This window comes from Amblyomma mixtum, chromosome 5, assembly GCF_055824585.1.
Source record: "Amblyomma mixtum isolate Tamu chromosome 5, ASM5582458v1, whole genome shotgun sequence".
NCBI lineage: Eukaryota > Metazoa > Arthropoda > Arachnida > Ixodida > Ixodidae > Amblyomma > Amblyomma mixtum.
This window is the reverse complement of record NC_143016.1, coordinates 1,687,040-1,708,000: the sequence shown is the minus strand read 5'-3', so window position 1 is coordinate 1,708,000 and position 20,961 is coordinate 1,687,040. Positions and strand designations below refer to the sequence as shown.

The window sequence follows — 20,961 nt, the reverse complement described above, 5'->3', positions numbered from 1 at the left end:
ACCTATCACGCACTAACAATGTTTGAGAGTCATAGGGCTGTCTCCAGGCAGCCATGGCGCCACTCACTCTTCGCGCGTCTTTATGTTTGCCTGCCGATAACAACCAGCGAAAGTGCACGTCAAAATCTCGGTTGACAGCACATTTTTTTTCGACGTTCACAATAGACTCTCAATCACGCGACTCTGCTCAAACAGCCATCTGTCGTGTATGCCAAGACGTCGGTATGGTTTACCCATTTGACTCATCGCTGCAGGAGGCCACTTTTCGGTGGTATACGTGGAAATTCGACGGAATGTTTAAAGCAGATGTGATGACGCTTGTACGTAATAAGGACATGTAAGCTGATTTTATCTAATTTTTTTTCGCTTCTCTCGCATTCGTGTAGGAATCCAATTACCACCTCAGTCGTGCAATACCTGCCGCTGTCGCTTACATGCGTGAACAGCACGGCTTTCACCCTTCGGCTCTTCCCAGGATGAAGTTGTTCTTGGCGCTTTTAGTTCTCTGGGCATGTATAGTGGCGTGCCATGGTGCTCTTTCGGTGGACTCTTCCGGAGAATTTGAGCTGACGATCCTGCATACGAACGACATTCATTCGCATATCGAGGAGAGCTCTAAATACGGTGGATTGTGCTCTGAAAGCGACAAGAACAAGAGCGCATGCGTTGGAGGCGTCGCCAGAATTGCAAGCAAAGTGAGTGTTACCAGCGAGATTCTCAGTCGCGGAACTAAATACAACTCAGAAGAGATAAGGCTATCCGCTACGAAATGTTCACTTTTTAAATCAGTAGCTGAACAATTAGGTGCTCATAGACTGCGGTGCTTTTCGAAATGTCATTCTATCTCCTTCATTATTGCTTCTTCCCTGAGAGTAGCTCTAATAAAGTTGCGGCATGCCTGGGACGTTAAAGGACACCGCTTCATGAATATTGTCCAGCAAGAATTTATTTAATGCGCTTAGTAGAAGCTGAGTTATCTGTAATCTAAATCTGAATTTCAGTGTATTCGTGCCTTTCCCTCTCCTCTCGTCACTTTTTGCACGCTGGAAGGTCGGCGCTCCTCCGCCGGCTCCACCTCCGGGGGCGGAGCTTGCTGACCCGCCGGAGCTACACGTCTTAATTGCCGCGGCCATGGTAACTGCCTGACGTCTGAAAGAATCTAACCAATAGCTACCTTTAAACTTGTATACGCAGGAGTGAGAGATGGAAGAGGGTGCGAGCATGAAAAAGTCACGGGGAAGGGATCGTCAATTTTCGCGCCTGATTGTGGGTTCTCTGCTGCGCGTAGAAATGTATTATTTGGCTCAGGCTTTCGTGACAACACAATGCAGTGATTGAGTTAGTTGATGTGCTCTTCTCGGAAGATGTTTAATAGCCCCTTTGACCTTTATAGTTCAGCGTTGGCCATCCTTCGTTGGTTCTCTTCAATAAATGTAAAAGTACAACTGACATGCAAACCATAGCCTTGTAACTGTTGCCTTCGTTGCTAAAGTTTCGGCAGCGTTATATCACCACCGTGCATTTTTGGGGAAAATGAAGCCTCTGTTGTCTTATTGAGTGATATCTTGGCGGATGGTAGCGCATTAAAGATGGTCTAGTTTCATTTCGTTTCCCAAACACCGTTTCATTTCGCTTGTTGATTCCCGTTCTACCTATTGCAAACGCAAAGCAGAGAACAGGATGCGTCGTTGGACGAGTTGATACACATCGAATACAATGTGATGGTTTGCGGAAAACAGACGTTCACAATACAGATAAGACGGAAGGGGCGCAAACTTCCAACTCAGGTTTATTCGAGGTATTGGGTGCGTCAAAAGTTTCAGGCCACTGGGTCTACTTTTCAGCAGCATATTCTGGCACTTGAGGCGCCTTTGAGGCTGCCAAGAATCTCAGAGGTGTTTTATTTTTACGTAAATTGATCTCTACGGGTGAACTTGGCTGGCATTCAATTCTCCTTATTTTCCAGGTCAAAGAACTGAAAGGGAAATATCCTGATGCGCTGTTCATGAACGCAGGGGATTTTTATCAAGGAACTGCGTGGTACAGTATACTCAAGGACAAAATAGTTTCAGCAGTTATGGAGAAGATGGGATACGATTATATAGTAAGTGAAGGTTATACAACAAAATTGTTTTAATCGTTCCTCTTTACCCGCGCATTGCATTCTCAACAGCTATCGATGTTTTAACGTTTTAACGACTTTTAACGTTTTAACGACTTTGCTTAGCGACCATCAAGCAGTTATATTTTACGGGGTGACGTGAACGTACAATGGAACTCTAGGTCTTTAATGCCATTTGTATGGCATAACGGCAGCTCACAGTTACGTTCTGTGCTGAAAATTACGTTACGTTCTGAGATGAAACCGTCTATCCACCTGCAATGTGTAACGGAGCCTGCCTTTGCAAGTTCGTGTTTCCTTACTGTTCAGTCCGAGCTTGGAGGTAAAGCATGCGAAGTTTCTTTGGGCTAGCATTTGCAATGGTTACGTTCTCTCAGGTTGAAACCGCGACGGCTTTCAGGCTTCTCCGCAGCGCGCAGCATTTAGCCGAGGGCGCATGATGACGTCATCTACAGTGTCAGCAAATTTCCAACGCAGAAGGACTTGCTTTGAAGGAAAAAAAAAAAGCAACGACACTGAAGGCAAAGCACGTGAACCGCTGTTTGGCAGCAACTGACGACGCGCGGTAGGGTTCGGGCGAAGGCAGAGGAAATTTGAAATATTCCCGTCAGTGACGTCATCCCCAAACTTCTCTGCACTATTTCGATGCTCTGAGGAGAAGCATAATTTTTAATCAGCGATTACGTCATCAATTTGAAAGCTAGCGCAAAAAAAATTGCATGCTTCACCTACTGCTACATAGATGTGAATCCTTGAATATCGCGGAATTCTAAAAAAATGGCGCACTTGCCCTTTAAAATAGATTTTATTTTTATACTAAGTCAGTGCGCGTATCAGTGTTTGACACTTGCTGATTGACACATTAGCTGCCGAAAAAGAAACAGAAATACGGGTGGTATTTAACACTGTTACGGTAACATGGTAACAGCAACACTAGCAATGTTACGCGGTAAGACAATAAGCCTAAACGTGGCAATCTGGAAGCTAATTTGAACTCATATATTAATGTAACCAGGAGTGTAACTCATATATTAATGTTAGCGCATGCAGTATGATGAGTACAGGAATTAAGAATAATGAGAAGCAATTTTATGTTCCATGTTTCACAATACCGACTACGCTAACTGATTCAAATGAGCAATCAAACTAATGAAACGATGTGAAGGAAGCCAACAGTTACCGGAACCAAGGAAAGCATAGGGAATGTTTCTCTTTTTTATTTTCAAGTTTTAATGAATGGTAAATTAGTGAGGTAATTCTTTTACGTCTGAAAGTTGACTGATTAGAAACAGACAAAAAAAAAAAAATAAACCAGCACAATCCGCCGGTGGGATCCGAACCCACGAGATCCGAATTTTGCGTACGGCGCTCTACCAACTGAGCTACGGCGGCGGCTCTCCGATATTCTTTCCTTTTCTTCAACATGATATTTATTACAGTAATGTAATGTTCTATGTACATGAACTATATGCAAGCCATTATGAAAACAGTGTTACTTTGCGTGTAACCAAACCTTGAAAGTGTTCACCCGCACCACCCTCGTCCATAACCAGGTATTCTGTTCCACAGATGGGCAAAAATTCAAAAAATCTCTCCAAGTGTGCCGAAATTCTTGATTACCAGCGCTATTTTTGAGAGCGCCTTTGAGCTGATCATTTTTTTTTACGGTCTGAAATAGCCTCACAAAACGCCGTTGCAAAGTGAGACTGCATTCGCCAGCGTTAGTGTGCGCATTCTCGAGTGTCACTGCGAGCGCCCAATGCACCATCAGGTGCGGCCACTATACGCGGAAAGGAGTAAAAAAGTACTCTGTCCTCTCAGAGCACTCCCTTTGTAAAAGGGAGTGCTCTGAGAGGACAGAGTACTTTTGATGTACTCTGATGTCTTCTGATGTACTCTGATGTACTCTGATGTCTTGGCCCTGATGTCTTCGAGTGCACTCCCTTTTACAAAGGGAGTGCACTCGAAGACATCAGGGCAGTTTACTCCATTTTTATTCCCATATATGGGTATTCGTGTTTAGAGTGCATGCAGCACCGCAAGTGGCTGCGAGGCATCCATGTTCCTGCAGTACCTAAATTCTGGTGCATTGCTTTTTAAGGCTGATATTTTAAAAAATCCAGTACAAACGGGATATTTTCAAAAAGTCGTTGTATCTTTGTGTGATCGATTGGAAGCTTGAACATTTGCTGATAAATAAAAGCAGTTCAAACTGCGGTCGACCGATGCCGTCAACATTTCGTCTATTTTATTTCCATTAAACTGGTGATTGTTTTCTACAGATTTGATCCCGACACAGCTCAGTTCACTGTGCGGGCGTCTTGACGTCATCGCAAACGGAGTTTAGCAACAAAATATTTTGATGGAAAAGGCCAAGTACGCCTTGACACGTCGAGCGGGGGAGATGTGCAGCAACCTTTGCACAGTTAAGGGGGCGCAGTGTAGTGATCGCGCCGTGAACAAAACATATCACCTACGCGAGCTCAGGAGTTTCTAGAGTTACAACCACCTGAAATTTATTTAATGTTAGAAAACTAGCTCTAATGTTTATGAAAAAAAAAATCGCTATCCCATTCTTGCAGCTGTCGGAAAATAAACTGTAAATTCAAAACCACTCTGTTCCAGCAACTCCCCTTCTCAATGTAGTACAGATCAGTACTTCCTTCCCCCTTCTAAAGTGTTCACTGAAGCCCTGTGACGAATTATTGGACTTAAAAGAAGCGTTGTCAGAATAAATGCTTGGCATTAATAGCTTGGCATTAGTGCGGGGTAAACAATTGTTACCTAAGTATAGGTTGGTTAGCGACAGTATCTGGTCGCAGCGTGCGTGCTTATAGTATATATGGGGTACATTGGTATACCAGCATGTTGATTATATCAGAGGACTCTGGTAATCTCTAACTATAACGCGCAGCGCGATCTCGCCTGTCACTAGTAGGAACCCCAACTCGTGACCCTTAACTACCTCTTTATCCCTAACAAGTTTCTGCCCTGTTTTAGAGCGCAGCTCTTAAGCGCCCTTTCGTCGGTTGAGCCGCGTGGCCGCCGTGGGTGCAACCCAGCCAACAAACAAACAAACAAACAAACAAACAAACAAACAAACAAACAAACAAACAAACAATAAACAAACAAACAAACAAACAAACAAACAAGCAAGCAAGCAAGCAAGCAAGCAAACAAACAAACAAACAAACAAACACACAAACAAACACACAAACAAACAAGCATGCAAGCAAGCAAGCAAACAAACAAACAAACAAGCGAACAAACAAACAAACAAACAAAAACAAACAAACAAACAAACAAACAAACAAAAACAAACAAACAAGCAAGCAAGCAAACAAGCAAGCAAGCAAGCAAACAAACAAACAAACAAACAAACAAACAAACAAACAAACAAACAAACAAACAAACAAACAAACAAACAAACAAATAAATAAATAAATAAATAAATAAACATTGCCACGGTTGAGATTCGCACCGTCGGGCCCTTCGTGTTAAACTGCAACACACTCTCGCGTTGTGCTCTGCACATCGTCGTCGTCTTCAACTATCACTGCTGTCGAGCTATTGTCGTCGCCAAACGTGCGGACAACCCAGCGAAACAAAAAAAAAATGAGCCTACTGAGCCTGAGACATCAACAGAGCTGCGCTCAAATTTCCGCGTTAGGGAGAATCGTAATCGTACCTCGAATTTTTCTTTGAACCGTAAAAGGTAAAGAAGAGTTAACAACTGTCTTCACGTATATCAGCAGAGAGTTTTCTTCTGTACCTATAGGTCAAATGTTTTAGGGGAATCCCCCAAGGTGGAGTAGATTTGTAATAAGGGAGTAATTACTCATTTGCATCCACCCAAGCGCAGCCATACGGCTACAAAGGAAAGCTATACAGCTTTCTCAGAAACTTCGTAGTTAAAGAAAAATTCGTCCTGGTCCGGGGTTCGAACCCGGAACCACCGCCACACCGGAGCAGTCGCTCTACCAATTGAGCTAACCGGGACGGCAAGCTTATGGTAGGGCGAGAGCGAATTGATCAGTAACTCGAAGTGGGAAGAGTGTTGGTCAAATGTTTTAGGGGAATCCCCCAAGGTGGAGTAGATTTGTAATAAGGGAGTAATTACTCATTTGTACCTATAGTTGCTGATGTTCAAATTGAAATTATTTTTTCTACGAATGCAGTGCCTTGGAAATCACGAATTTGACGATGGGCCCAAAGGACTTGCGCCATTTCTTAAAGCTATGAAGAAAGCGAACGTTACTGTGGTGAATACCAACGCAAATTTTTCTAATGATGCTAACCTGCGAGACATTGATCTCCCGAAGTCCGTCACGTTCACTATCAACGACACAAAAATTGGAGTCATTGGAGCAGTTCTTCATGAAACGCGGGTTCTTTCAAATCCCGGTGAGTGACCCCACAAAACAAATCAGAATCGTTTTGGCTTTGATAGCAACATTTCTGGCGGCGACGGGCATGTGACCACGTTTACGTCATCCAACAGAGTTTCTCATTCATGACCTAGTTTTGTTGGTACATGGTAGAGAGAGGTTGGTGAGATAGTTCTTGATAATCACAAAGTGAACGAGTGATGGAGAAACCTCAGGACCCTTGCCATAGTTTCGACAAGAGGACTTGTCGAAATCTTATGGCGCTTGCCAACGTCTCGACAAGAGGACGTTGGAAAGCACCCTGAGTTTTCCCTCCGTTGTTCAGTTAGATTCGTTAGTTATGAATTCGTTTCGATTATACCGCTTATGCAACACTTAATGTGAACATTCCTTTAAGATCCATTATTTCTTTCACTGTCGACAAAGAATCAATTATCAAGCCTCACTGAAAAGTTCAGAAATCATGAAATCCTTCTTAAAGGGGTACAGATACAAAATTTTGAACGCACACAAACGGTATGATTTGTTTCATTCGCGTAAGGAGATGCTTTCCAAGTTTCCATTGCAGGCTTTGAGTGGAACATATTTTAATATCGTTTTGATTGTTGCTCGAGGAGCCGCTCGGTATTTCTCCCACATCGTGTGACGTCATGGTGCACTTGCACTACATATTGTAACCTCATCTAACCCAATGGTTGTTCACATTAACAACCAGTGCTTGCCGGTGACGCCCAAGTCATCAGTATTGATAGAGTTCAGGTTGGACTCGACCGTGACGTCGAGATGCAAATCAGTGGTGGCGCAAACAGAAGCCGAAACTGCCGGTAGAAAATGTTTGCTTTACTTCTTTATGGGGGTTTAACGTCCCAAAGCGGCGCAGGCTATGAGGAACGCCGTAGTAAAGGGCTCCGGAAAGTTCGACCACCTGGGGTTCTTTAACGTGAACTGACATTGCACAGCACACGGGCCTCTAGAATTTCGCCTCCATCGAAATTCGGCCGCCGCGGCCGGGATCGAATCCGCGTCTTTCGAGTCAGCAGCCGAGCACCTTAACCACTGAGCCACCGCGGCGGCGAAATGTTTGTAATCGACTATTACTGCTGAGCACTTGTATTTTGAGCTCATTTTCATTATTACGAGGCCCGTAGGCCTCTTTTAAGGCAAAAAAATGGGCACCAGTAACATTTGCCCAAGCACATGAATATATGCATGTGTGCGTGTGAGTAAGTGCGTGTGCAGTTCTTAGTCCACTCGTTATTATTCAGCTCACCTGTACATATTACCTAGCTTCCAACTCAGTCTCATTTTCGACCGAGAATAAGCTCTAGTTCTTGGAGATGACAAGAAGAAGAGGCTTCAGAAAGTGCGTTACACAAGTGCAAAAGCAAGGGATGCGAAGGCATGCATTGCTAAAGCAATGCAGCGAACAGTTCATGTGCACATTATACATTGTGAAACAATGCTTTCTTTTAAAAGTTAGGTGTGGCGTTCGCGAGTTTCTTATTCTGGCCGCATTCGAACGAACATCCGCGAAATGGGCCAACGAAGGTGAAATTGAAGCTCAGCTTACTCATGGTAGGCAATACAGATCAATAAATAGTGGGCTTAGTTAGTCCCCTAGCGCGAAATGCAGCCTACATTTTTTCTTTTCAAAACTTCAAATCTTTGAATGCCATATTGAAGCTGCATGCATTCAGTAAGCTATATAAGGAACTAAAACTCGATTTGCATCCTTCTTGCCTTTCTTTTTTTCATATTGCGTTCTACTACGAGATTAGCCTTTTGTACTGTTACGTTCTATATGTCGCTTCGCTGTCTTCGTTGTATTCGGATCCCGGTGGGCGTTACTGGAGCGCATAGAAACCAACCATTATTAATCGTCACCTTACTACTTCCAATTTATGCGCTCTGTGAAAGCGGTGTGCTCACAATTCAGATTGTTGTGGCTTATTTTCTTTTTTACTTCAGGAAATGTCACATTCGAAAATGATCTAGACAGTATTCGGGCAGAAGCTGAAAAGCTCGCCAAAAACGAGACAAATATTATCGTCGCCATCACACACGTTGGTTACCCTCGAGAGCTGGAAATCGCCGAAAAGGTGAAAGAAGTCGATATTATCGTTGGAGGTCACACAAACACGTTTTTGTACCACGGTAAGTGTCGGCATCCGCTAGAGAACTAGATTGTATCTCATGTTAGAAAACTTTAAATGGCGCATTATAGCCTCTACTTTCTTTTCTGCACGGGATCCCTTAACGAAAATCATAGGTTCAAATTTTAGTTCAAAAGCAAGAGCAAAATAGTAAAGTAAGTTGTTAAGACTTAAAGAATAGAATGATTTTACGCCGTGTTCAATGTGTCGTGTAGCAGGACATAAACTACAAACGAATTGTTCTTGCAGCCAGCAATATTTATTTTTACTTATTTTATATGTTCTCGGTGATGGTGACTCAGTAGCTATGACATCTGCGAAAAGTGAACAGACCTAGAAAAGGAAACACAGCTCATGCCCGTTCGTGAAAAAAAAAACAACAACATTGGCAACGCAGCTACGCACATTGAGCTGCAGCACAGTCAGCATAAATACGGTCGTACCAAAAGCTACCTTGGAATACATATGTCTACGTGTAGCTAATAAATACGCTACTGGCAACTGTGCGGAATATTTTAAAGGCTGTCACACTGGAGATTTGTCACTGTCCAACCTGCTCATGCCCTTATGCTAGGGATATCTTTACCACCCCAGAAGAAGCCTGGGAACTGCGAGCGACATAGATGCAATCGGCGACTCGAAACCAAGAAGTGCGACAAGCAATATTAAGCAGACTAGAAACAAAAGTATATATCAACACTTTCCAGGAGAGGGCTACCCGGAAGAAAACAAACCTGAGGGTGACTACCCGACAGTCGTCAACAGAACCGACGGAAGTCGGGCTCTTGTTGTTCAGGACTTCTGGTTCGGAAAGTTCCTTGGTTTTCTTCAAGCGACGTTCAACAAAAGCGGACATGTGGTGAGCTGGAAAGGAAACCCCATTCTCATGAATGCTTCAGTCGAAGAAGGTAATAACCTTTTTCTTAATATTATTCTGGCAAAAATTTAATCTCTGATATACCAGTAGTTGGAAAGGTAATGCCCTCGAAAACATTCTTTATCGTTCATTTTACACTTTTGTTTTAGTTTTAGGTTTCTTTTTCAACTCAGCTCCTCCCAAATTTTCCACGGCAGGACGAGAAGGAACTGCGTGGAATGATCAAGCTCGTCACGCTAAAATACCCGCGTTACATCTTCATTGCCAGGAAGAAAGGCATTACTGTAGAATTAACCGACATATGCACGCTTATTAAAGGCACAAAAGGCGGACAGCTGTAACCAGCTGTTCGAAACACGTATTAGCGAACGTGTAAGCTAGATGGGAGGGGAGCTTGCTTTTAACATCGTGCTGTGAAAGCAAGAATTTCTAGAAGTGGGGATGCACGTGACTCATGTAGGTTGGTTTTTTGCGTGCAGCTGAAATTTTGTTCCATGGCTGATTAAAGGTAAGCTATGGATGCCAGTAGAAGAAGCAAAGATTTTTCGAGGACAAAAAGGGTTTATTTGAGGAGCCTATAGCTAACAAACCTGCTCAAGAGAATGTTGGACTGGGCGAATGCTTGGCACAGTTTTCGGTATACTGAAAGCGCAGAGCATTTTCGCAACAAAAAAGAAGTTCAAAAATTACATTTCCTAAAGCAGTATCGAGGCTGTTGACGTATACACAGCGACAGAGCAAAGCGTTCCACGGTAACCTCGTCAAAAGTGACCGAATGGCAGAGTCGCTCGTTTAGACGGTTTAGTGCACTAAATCGCGAAATCGGCGGTTAGATGTCAGAGTTATAGCATTATACCATTTTCATCCATAAGCTTCCGAGGAAAAATAAGGAAATATCACAGATGAAGGTGAAGAGGCGGAGTATTAGTAAAAAAAAAAAAAACAACTTAGGTGTAGGAGGGGAGAGAGCATATAACCAGGCTGGATTGAAGCCCGAACAATAATGGAGTGCAAAATTATTGGGGCGTCCTGCGCACCATGATGATAAGCCGCGAACGGCGTTGCACTGGTCAACATACAGTCAGGGCATTCCTGAGGGGAGCACAAATCATCGTACGCCGGGTCCTTTGACATTCTGTATCGAATGCAGAAAGATATATAAAAATCTAATCACTCCTTTCTTCGCTGTACAACATTAGCGCTGTGTTTTGTCCCTTCCTTGTTTGGCTTCGAGCTGTTGCGCTGTTTTACAAGAATCCTTTCTTCACACTTCTATGCATGCATCTTGTCTTTGCTCCTATTCTCACAAACCACTTCATTCCAAACGGCCTACATTCAGGCAAGTCGGAACGGTATGTGCCCTTGGTATTAAGAATAATTAATCCAGTGGTATCCTCGAATAATTTCATCTATCCTTAACGCAGCCAAAGATGCGCGTAATAAAATGTCCTTATTGTGGTGAGAAAAGTGCGTGGCAGAGGATACACTGCGAACACAACTGCACGGAAACGTCTGGTACAAATGGCCTTTGTTTCTACATTTAGCATAGTGTAGGTACACTGGCGTAGAATTATACTGGACAAGATAGGTTCCTGCCGCGCATGCGCAGTGGAAGGGCAGGAGGGTCCTCACACCTGCTACTTTGCGTAAGCAGCCTGCAGTCTACGCTGGCAAATCTCCGCTATGCTACAATTTTCTCATAACGTGTAAACAAAAAAGAGGGAATTACGCCAGCGCCACATGTGCGACAATGCATCGTTTTTTTTTTTTTTCAGACAATGCGACGCTGGAGATCATAGAAGAGTACAAGCCGAATGTGACCGCTGCGATCGCCGAGCGCGTCGGGTACACAAAAGTTCTGCTGGAGCAATCGGACAACATCTGCCGCCTGCGCGAGTGTAACCAGGGCAACATGATGACAGACGCCTACTTCGCATACTACGCCGATAAGGATAGCAGCGACCCCGAGCTGTGGTCCGACGTCAACGGGGCCGTGCTCAACGGGGGCACCATCAGGGCCCCTCTTCAGCAGGGAAGTAAGTACGACTTTTATGCTTGTACAGATCAACTATCGGCTCATGCATGACGTGATAATGTGAAGGGAAGCTGAGTTGCGCTCTCAGTTGGGCTCTAATCATCGCTAACTATATTGCTTTGAATTGCTGGCTCTAAGAAAGTATCCTTGATATCTGCTGACTATAAAGTAAGCCCAACGCTTATTAACAGCTGCGATGCAGTTTGAAGAAGCCTTAGGAACGCAGTGGAGAAAATCCCTTCACTGCTCACAAAAGCAAATAGTCATGTTTACGTCTTAGCTTAGGAATATATAATTAAAAATTGCTTTAATGGCCCTTTCGCGTCTTTCGTGTCACCACGTTGCCATTCTCATAGTTGTTCCAAAAACAGTAGCTTTTCCAAATTGTTTTTCCGAATAGCCTTGCATTTATTATTAGAATGTTGTAACACTCGTTCACTGCCTATATATCAGCTGCCATTTCAGTATCTAAAATTCTTACGCCATCATATTGTCCGCGTCTTTCGCGGCATTTACGCGTACGCCCACAATAAATCTGTCTCATCCGCATTTCATGGCATATTCTGATAATTTCAGCAAAACTCGTTGTTTAGCTAGTTGGTAAGCCATGCTTTCAGAGGAACCAGCGCAAAAAAAGGACAACGGACAAGGAAGAAGGACGACACCGACAGAGGCGTTGAACTTTCAACTTTATTTCAGAAAAACTATTGCAACGTATTTATACGGATTTCTGTCAGCGACAATGACGCACAGGCAGAGCAAGACCATTTTTTTTAAAGGACAATGACTCAAGATCTAAGAGGTGTGGCAACAAGCGAGCAAAAACCTACCCAGCTCTTTCCTAAAACCTATCAAGGAAAGAAACAAAGAAATGTGAAGAAGAACGGCCAACAAGGAAAACGCCATAAAACAACGATGATAAGAACATTATCTTGAAAGGTAAAAACGATCAAAGGTATAACACGAATGTAAAAAGTATAAAGAGTTGAAACGCTTTGTAGGGTAACCTGCCTTTCCAATCTGATTACTTGCGCTAAAAAACTGGTTTCAGTTTCGCGATGACAAAACTTCATTAGCGCGTTTATAAAAATTCCTTGGGCTACGTTTATTTTTTACTAACTTAGAGTGGGCTGGGTCAAACTGAAGAATTGGTTTTCTGGCCCTTGGCTCATAAGACCAGCAAAGGTGATCAATCTTGAAATGAAGACCCAATTCCAAGAATCTCAAAAACCCATTATTCGGCAGCTCATGCGTCAAAGTTAATGGTGATAAACATTCTGAGAAAATGACCAAAGCTTTTGCGAATTTAACTTTAAAGGTACCTCGATTGCAATCAAGAAGCACGAGATAGTCATCTACAAATTGAAAAATTTTGATCACTTTAGTGTCTTCAAAACGACTGTTCACTACTTTGTCTAGTTTTTCTAAATAGAAGGTGCTTAATAACGGGGCAATGACCGATCCAATACAGATACCTTGCTTTTGGAGGAAAATATTATCATCCCATTTTGCAAAAGTTTAATTTAGATAGGATGCTAAAAGTTCCAGGAAACCTTCTGCTGGAATGCCACTGTCATTTTGAAAAGACACTGGACCAAATTTGTCAATGTATTCGTTGGTGCATTTCAGTAAGTCACCATGAGGAATGGAATAAATTGGTCTTTTACGTCGACTGAAAATATTAAAATTGGTTTGCAGTGCTGGAGCTTTAAAAGTTCTACTACTTCTCCAGCATGCTTGACTAAATATGGATCATCCAGAACTAGTTTTTTTAGCTGACGCTGAAAAAAAGTGCCAACACATTTTTGCCAAGTACCGGTTTCAGAAACAATGACCCTAAGGGGACCACCGGGCTTGTGCGTCTTGGTCGTGAAAAACACATTAAAGAAAAGCTTTTCGCTGTTTTCTATAGCACTGGCGAGTTTTACTAAATTCATGCTTTTACACTGTTTCTTCACTTCCTTTCCTTCCTATTTTTCTTAGTTTCTTTAACTTACTATCTGACAAGAAATTCGCGGCCTTAGCTGTGCAACCCTGCCACCATGTATATTTTTTTACCACTTTCATCACTTTTGTGCGCTTCCTTTTGTTGATCTGCATGTATAACTTCGCCTCAATCTTCAGTAGTCCTTTTATCTTTCAAATTTTTGCCGTGTTAATTTTTAGCCTTTCAACTCTTTATACTGTATACATTCGTTTTATATATTTTATCGTTTTTAGCGTTCAAGATCATGTTTTTATCTTCGTTGTTTTATGGTGTGTTCCTTGTTGGCCGTTCTTCTTCACATCCTTTATTTCTTTCTTTGATATGTTTTAGGAAAGAGCTGGGTCGGTTTTTGCTCACTTGCTGCCCCACCTTTTAGATCTTGAGACATTATTGTCCTTTAAAACGAATGGCCTTGCTCTTCTTGTGCGTCAGTGTCGCTGACAGAAAACTGTATCAACACGTTGCAATAGCTTTTCCGAAATAAAGTTGAAAGTTCAGTGCCTCTGTCCATGTCGTCCCTCTTCCTTGTCCATTGTTCGTCTTCGCACTGGTTTCTCTGAAATCATATTGTGATAAGATCCGGCAGAATATCCAAAAATAATTCTTCAATTCTTTGTAATCTTTGTTGTTATTATAAAACTGCTCAGCGATACTCAACCTTGCGTACAAATCTATTGCAGAGCAGTGCACTTTCGGTACCAGCAAGATGCAGTAGTTATTTTCCCGTGTCTTGACCGCAGGATGTGAATAGCGGGCCATCCAAAAAGGGGCAGGTTTTTAATGTAGTTAAACAGACTAGATATGAGAAGGCATATGCTTAGCTTGACTGGCTCATTGTTTTGCTTTTTTGCCGTCTCGTCCGCACGTCTGGCGATGATATTAGTTTGATAGTAGTATTAATTAATAAAGACGACGACGTGAAATGCACAGCGCGAGAGGATGTTGAACTTTAACGCGAAATATGATCGGCTGCGGTAATAGCATAGTTCAAACCGGATTATTATCAATGGCCAGCTTTCGAACCCCGTGCCAATCCGCTCTTCCGTGAAGCAAGGCTGACCGATGTCTCCTCTGCGTTTGGCTCTTCACCTGGAACCGCTTTGCTTGAGTGTTTTGCGTAACAGTAACATCCATGGGTTCCCTGTTTTGGGTATTGAAGCCAAATTGCAAGGATATGCTGACGATCTTGCATTTTTCTGCATTGACAAGCCCAGCATTGACGATGTGTTGTCCACGATAGATCGATTTGGCATCGTTTCTGGTGCTCAAATGAATCGCTTCAAATGTTCTGGCCTATGGTTTGGTTCATGGGGCACAACTCCGCCCCTGTACGCTGGAATGGAATGGTCTTGTGTGCCTCCTAAATACCTTGGTGTTCCACTTCATGCTTTCAAATCAAGTGCGCATTACTGGAGAGAGTGGGTTCCGGCCGTTGAGCGTTATGCTCAGACTTTTGTCCAGAATCGGCCTTCAATTTTTGGTCGAGCCCAGTCTTTGGTCGAGCCCAGTCTTGCAACACCTTTCTGGCAACAACAATTTATTACGTACTCCAGGTCCTTCGCTGCACCAGACATTACATACAGCGTTTCCATCGTATATTTGCGACGTTTATTTGGTCTTCTAAATTTGAGCCCATGCGGCGTGATAACCTTTTCAGGCCTGTTTGTGCAGGAGGACTGGGCACAGAGCACCTGTATGTGAGACAGTTGGTTGCTCGTTTCTTCTTTTTTCGTGATTGTTCTCATCCGATTATTAAAGCATTCTTGCAGGTTGCCTTCATGAACCTACTTCCGAACTTAGCAGTTTCTTCCAATTTTACTGAACGCCCCTGTTTACTAGGCTTTATGCAGGAAGTTTATGCCTCCGTGCAGTTTTTGACTGTTCGGTTTTCAAATGAGTACTTAAATTCTGTTTCACGCAAAAATCTGTGCAGGTATTTGATAACGACACTCTTCCCGCCCCCACTGTATTGTTCTGCCTACTCTGGGCTCACGGGTCATGATGTTTTAAAGCCAGTGCGTAAAATGTAAATTTCTGCTTGCATCAAAACATTTTTCTATAAATTACACGCCGAAACTCTACCTGTCAACACGTGGCTCGATAGGAGAAACATTTTTTTGTATTCTGCAAAACGGCCACTTGTGCAATGTGCCTGAAACAATTGAACATTGTTTTATAGACTGCAAAGATGCGATTTTATTTAAGGATGTGCTGCAGAGGACGCTATAGAAAGATTTTCTCCTAAATTCCTACAGTGTGGGCTACCTTGTTGTTTCCCAACCTGACTCGAAGCCCTATGATATGATTCTTCAGACCGGACTTCATAGGCTCTGGAAAACGCGCATGCAAGACCGCAACGTTGAACCTGTTGTTTCGCCCAGAATTCATTTTAGCCGAATTCTGCTGCAGGTAACGGACATTTACGAAGAATTGGACTTTTTACCGATTGGTTTCCTCTCCTGATGCGTTGTATATCCTCGCTGGCCTTTTAGTTCTGTTATGTTTTCTATCAAGTTTGTGCCACGTAGCGCTTACCTAGGTGCTCTGTAAGTAGTTTTTTTTGCGTGCACACACATCTCTCTCTCTGTATATATATATATATATATATACTTTCTGTACATAACCATGTACAACAACTGCAAAGAAAGAAAGTAGCACAGTGCTCTCACGCAATGACCAGCTAAGCTGATCTGTCCGCTCCCCACGCGGGTTCGGAACCCAGACATGGCAATTTTTTTTATTTACTTTGTTTAGGCTGACAAGGTGTATTCAAGGTCAGGCTCCAGTGATGAAGTTGCTTTTGCAGCTTTGGTCATGAAGTAGACCTTTGGCTCTAAAAATACTGAGTTGTTCCGCAGTTGGCTGCTTTCGTTGTACAGCTGTTCGCCTGCAGTGTGTTATTTTATTTTAGCCGTTATGCCTATTTCTTCTTGTGTTTAGTCCTGTTGTTTCCTTCATCAAAGTCACCTCATCCTTATATCATGGTTTACGTTGGGACATCTGAGCTTGCACATTCAGTTATAATATCGTATTATTACCATTACATGATTGCTTTATCCGAAAGGAGGTTGTTCTGCACACATTATGAATTAATCGACCAACCAATCACTTGGATGACTATCTGATTTAGGTTGTTCTCGCAACTCCCAGAAGCCGTGGGGCGACTGGCGTTGTTAGTAGAAATAAGTCATCGATTTCTCTGTGTGAAGTGTAACTTGTGAAGCATGTTTTCTTTTTTTTTGAAGATATCACCTTAGGCGACATCCTGCAAACAGCACCATTTGGACAAACCGTCGTTGTAGTAACGTTGTACGGCTACCAACTAAGAGACATGTTCGAGCACTCCGTCGCCAACTACAGCTACGCGAAGAGAAAAGGAGAATTTCTTCAAGTCTCTGGTGAGTGGAGTTAGCAGCTTCGTGCACTTTTATTTTAGCAGTTGTTTAGGGCGACGCGTGCACGCGTGTACGCCAAATACCACTGCGAACAAAGCTACTGTTGTTCTGTTTCTGTGTTTACTTTACAATTTATTTTACAACTGCGTTGATGATTCGAAGCAATATTAGGGAAAAAAGGTCGCGGGGAAGGGGGGGGGGGGTCATTTAGTTGCCCATAAATTATAGACCCGCGAATATATACTCACCAGAAATTATATAACTAGATTCTACAACAAAAGATCACAGACCCTGTGCCGAACCGTGAATCAGTCTGCAGAAGAAAAGGTCATTTCGTAGCATATACCGCACATGCGGATGAAAGGGTCGTCTACGAACCGCTTCTCAAAGTGCCGTCTAGCATTGGCGCGCAATTTCTACTCGTAGCGACACCCCAACACACTTCCTCGCGCGCCATTGCATCTCAATCTCGGTTGCTGTTGCGTGCGCATGGTAAAACACGATTATGAACACATCGATGGGAATGATTAATTACAACCTTCCGAAGTGTAGCCAAATCTTGCTTTTATAGTTTGTCCTGCGCTCGCACTGGGTATTAAGACTGCGATAGAAAACCAATGCGGTGCGTTCTTGACAATGAAAAAAACAGAAAAATAAACAAGCGTCCTGAGGATGGATCCACGGATATGCTAATAGTTATAGTTTTGGGCACAATCTTACGATCTGAAAAAAAGCTGAGCTCATAAACAACTTCCCGTAAAATGTGCTTGCGCAGAATTGCTTGCTTTGATGCTTGAACTCGGTCATATATAGAAGAAATCTTTTACTATAATGCATACAGAAGTATATAGCACTATATCTATGCTATCTTCAGACAAACGCTCATTATTGAACGATAGCTGTCGGAATATTTCGTCCATATAAGTGGGTTAGCGGATAGCAAGAGAAGCGAAACGCAGCTGGGGCGTTAGAGATAATTAAAGCCGATAAAGACACAAATTTAACAAATTAGCTGTAATAGTGCGCCCACGGCTTCCTCAGGAAAGGAGTAATTGGAGGATATTTGGAAGACGACTTTTTCCTGCAGTGAACGAGGATTGGGTGATGATGGAGTGATTGTGACAGCCACGGTGGCGATTGTGGTTGTGGGGATGAAGATGGTGAGTCTGTTCAACAAAGCAACTGCACCACCGTCCTTGACCTCACTTCCTCTTTCTTTGGCAAACACGTGTTAGGCGACGCCACCGACAAACGATTCTGCGTCACCAGCTCACAGGTTTCTGTTTTAAGCGTTCTAGCAACAATTTAGTTTAACATCTGCAGTGCTGCAATCTATGAATTCCCTGCTCTCGACTGTGCTCTGTAGCGAATAACCTTCTTAAGTGCATATCCAAATAATAATAAAGTTCGAATAAAGTTCGTGCTTTCTTCACGCGTTAAAGCTAGGTTTTTCTTTCTTTTTTTTTTTCAGGTATACACGTAGTGTACAACCTTACTCAGGCGCCTAAGTGCCGCGTAATATCTGTCAAAATATTGTGCACAAGGTGCCAAGTACCGGTGTATCAGGAGCTGGACGACTGTGAAATTTATAAAATTGTTACAACTGATTTTGTGGCCAGAGGCGGGGACGGCTTTGCAAAGGCGACAAACGTCAGTGATTCTGGTACGTTCGTTGCTACATCAATTTTTACACCAGCCTTTTCGTCTTGTATGTAGCTGCTCTCAGGGCGCTGGAAGCCAGCAAGTCTGCTTTTTATATTTCTGGTGCCTTAATAATATTGGTGGGCAGCTGATGAGCACCTGTGTGACACGACCGACTAAAATAGCGAGGATCATTCTGGCATTCACTACTTTAGTTAGTGGAGATTGGTTCTAAGCGCAAAAGCATTTGCGAAATTATGATCCACCCTGAAAATCTCGTTGCTTTTTTTTTTACCTCATCTTGTTCCTTGACCTGCATTTGACGGCACGTTTAACATATCAGGTGATGGGTTTATCCTTCCGTCACATGCTTTCCGAAAGCCATTGTGTCCAAACTTTTTTTTCCCGTGATGAACAAAACCTGAATGCCATGGCTTAACTAGCATTTTTGTCTTCGCCGCAGGCCCAGTGGACTTTGACGTTCTAAGAGAATATATCAATAAAACATCACCAATAAAAACGCCACTAGAAGGCCGCATCACAATATATGGCAACATAACTGAAGACGTAAAGCCCGCATCTTAAAGAGGCAAAGATAGCAGGCACTGCACGAAGCATCAGGATATGCACCACTTCAAGAATGAGTTCAGCGCTCCCGATCATAAATACAAATACTTCTATCCTTCTGTGACCTCATCGTCATGAGCAAAGACAGGCTGTGCTGGACTGCGTTAATTTTATCCGCCTCAACGGAATTCAACGAGCTGCAAGCCAAGTCTTTTCTCCGTTTTCATTGCACGTAGTATGTTGAGCCGGAATAAAACATTTGCTCGTATAATCGGCGGTGTCCGTTGTTTCAAAGTTCAAGGAACATGACAGGTGCGCGGTAGCGCCTCCGTAAAAGTTTAGAGAATACTCAGCACCCTCTCCCATTTGCACCTTATGTTTACTCCTCACTGCCTCTAATTCATGAAGACATTATTTTATATAATTTTTCTCGTGCGTTCAAAAACATCGCCAAAGGCGCATTCATAAAATGCGGCCCGTAATTATTGCAAAGGCTACTGCTTATATTACACTAAATCGCTCTTCATATGCTCGCTGTTGTCTCCCGTGGCCGAACTATGTCGCGGCCAACGATGAGGAAGTGCAGGTCAAGTAAAAAGCAGATGGCAGGATAGGCCACAGAAAGTGCATCTGTGTGAGCCAGAATATTAGCCAGTAAAGTGATGTTGGTAGTCAGGGGATGCGATAAGAGACACGTGGGCTCGGAGGCAACAAGAGAGCGAAGGCAGCCACGCATGTCACGGCATTACTCATCCGACAGTAGCTGCAATTTTAGCCTACAGACCGGCGTTTCATTAATCACATACCCCTGTGTTGCCCTTTTGACAATTCAACAAAGTAATGCAGTAATGACGTCCATGGCGTCCAGTAGCTATCGCCGCAGCTATGATGTCGCAGTGGCCGCAAGCTGCACGTTGTTGTGCTGGAGCCCACATTTCGTTGGCTGGCCTGTCTAAACCAGCGCTGCGCGCCCGCCGTCGCTCAAAGCAGGCCCAGACTCTCTCGGACATGTCGCGGCTTGCAGCGTGAATCATCCGCCACGCCGGCGCCGGGCACGGACCCTTCCTCATCGCCTCCTCTCCGTCGGTGCGAACTCCTACGACGCTTCGCCGGCCGTCGCCTCTCGACCATTGGTCTAATTTGAACGGTGGCCAGTGCCGTGACCTGATTGGAGGATTTGAACTGCTGGCTGCCGCAGCGGACACCGGCGGCTTTAAAAACGGAGCCGCGCTGAACCCGCGCAGCAGACGGGCAGCAGAAGAGCCATCACGCCGGAGCTACGCTCGCCGCCGGGGCCGCCCTCCTTTGTGCTAGCCCGTGGTACTCTTGGCCCTTGTATCATGTAAAAGCCCTTGTACATAGTGTACATAAAAGTCCTTTGACTCACCGTCGCCTCGACCGTTTCCTGGCTCGGACTCCCAGTCCCAAAAACGTGCTGCAGGCGAGCAGGTTCGCGCAGTTTTTCTCTAGTGCGCTTCTTGTCGCATTACGCTTTGCTCAAAATGACGAACGCTGTAAACGGAAAGGAGTAAAAAGAGCGTCAGCTGTCTTCTAGCGCACTCCCTTTTATGGAAGAGAATGCGCCAGATGACAGCTTACTCCCGTTTTACTCCCATGTAGGCGTATTCTTGTTTAGAGTGTACTAATGCATCAAAAAAAAATAAAGATACACAGTGTCGCGACTTTGAAAAACTATGGGTTGTTAAACTTTTGAGAACACATGCACAAGGCTTGTGCCGAGTGTGTTTTTGCACTTGCATTTGCAGTATGAGTGGATCGAGCGCATGGCGAAAGCG

At 43.6% G+C, this 20,961-nt stretch overlaps 1 protein-coding gene and 1 pseudogene across 3 annotated transcripts; both read left to right on the top strand.

The window, feature by feature from the left end:
• The first annotated feature begins 211 nt into the window (after positions 1–211).
• On the top strand, positions 212–19,436 carry LOC149341111 (protein 5NUC-like). 3 transcript variants are annotated; one of them, XM_089542987.1, is made up of 9 exons: positions 212–337; positions 1,967–2,104; positions 6,301–6,526; positions 8,479–8,664; positions 9,371–9,571; positions 11,316–11,576; positions 16,808–16,960; positions 18,429–18,620; positions 19,062–19,436. In XM_089542987.1, exons 2-9 carry the CDS (start codon positions 2,006–2,008, stop codon positions 19,181–19,183), a joined length of 1,440 nt encoding a protein of 479 aa, XP_089399113.1. In that variant the 5' UTR covers positions 212–337; positions 1,967–2,005; the 3' UTR covers positions 19,184–19,436. The 3 variants fall into 3 exon arrangements, with proteins under 3 accessions (XP_089399113.1, XP_089399111.1, XP_089399112.1); XM_089542985.1 differs by lacking the exon at positions 212–337 and adding an exon at positions 348–695; XM_089542986.1 differs by lacking the exons at positions 212–337; positions 8,479–8,664 and adding an exon at positions 348–695.
• Positions 14,603–16,054, top strand: LOC149341112 (uncharacterized; annotated as a pseudogene).
• Positions 19,437–20,961: the final 1,525 nt, after the last annotated feature.

What these genes read in the sequence shown, in the direction of transcription:
- LOC149341111 (XM_089542985.1), top strand. Translation starts at nt 435, where the DNA reads ATGCGTGAACAGCACGGCTTTCACCCTTCGGCTCTTCCCAGGATGAAG. An exon ending in GCGGGTTCTTTCAAATCCCG is followed by an intron (nt 6,527 to 8,478) that starts GTGAGTGACCCC and finishes TTTTTACTTCAG; the next exon opens with GAAATGTCACATTCGAAAAT. An exon ending in AAACACGTTTTTGTACCACG is followed by an intron (nt 8,665 to 9,370) that starts GTAAGTGTCGGC and finishes AACACTTTCCAG; the next exon opens with GAGAGGGCTACCCGGAAGAA.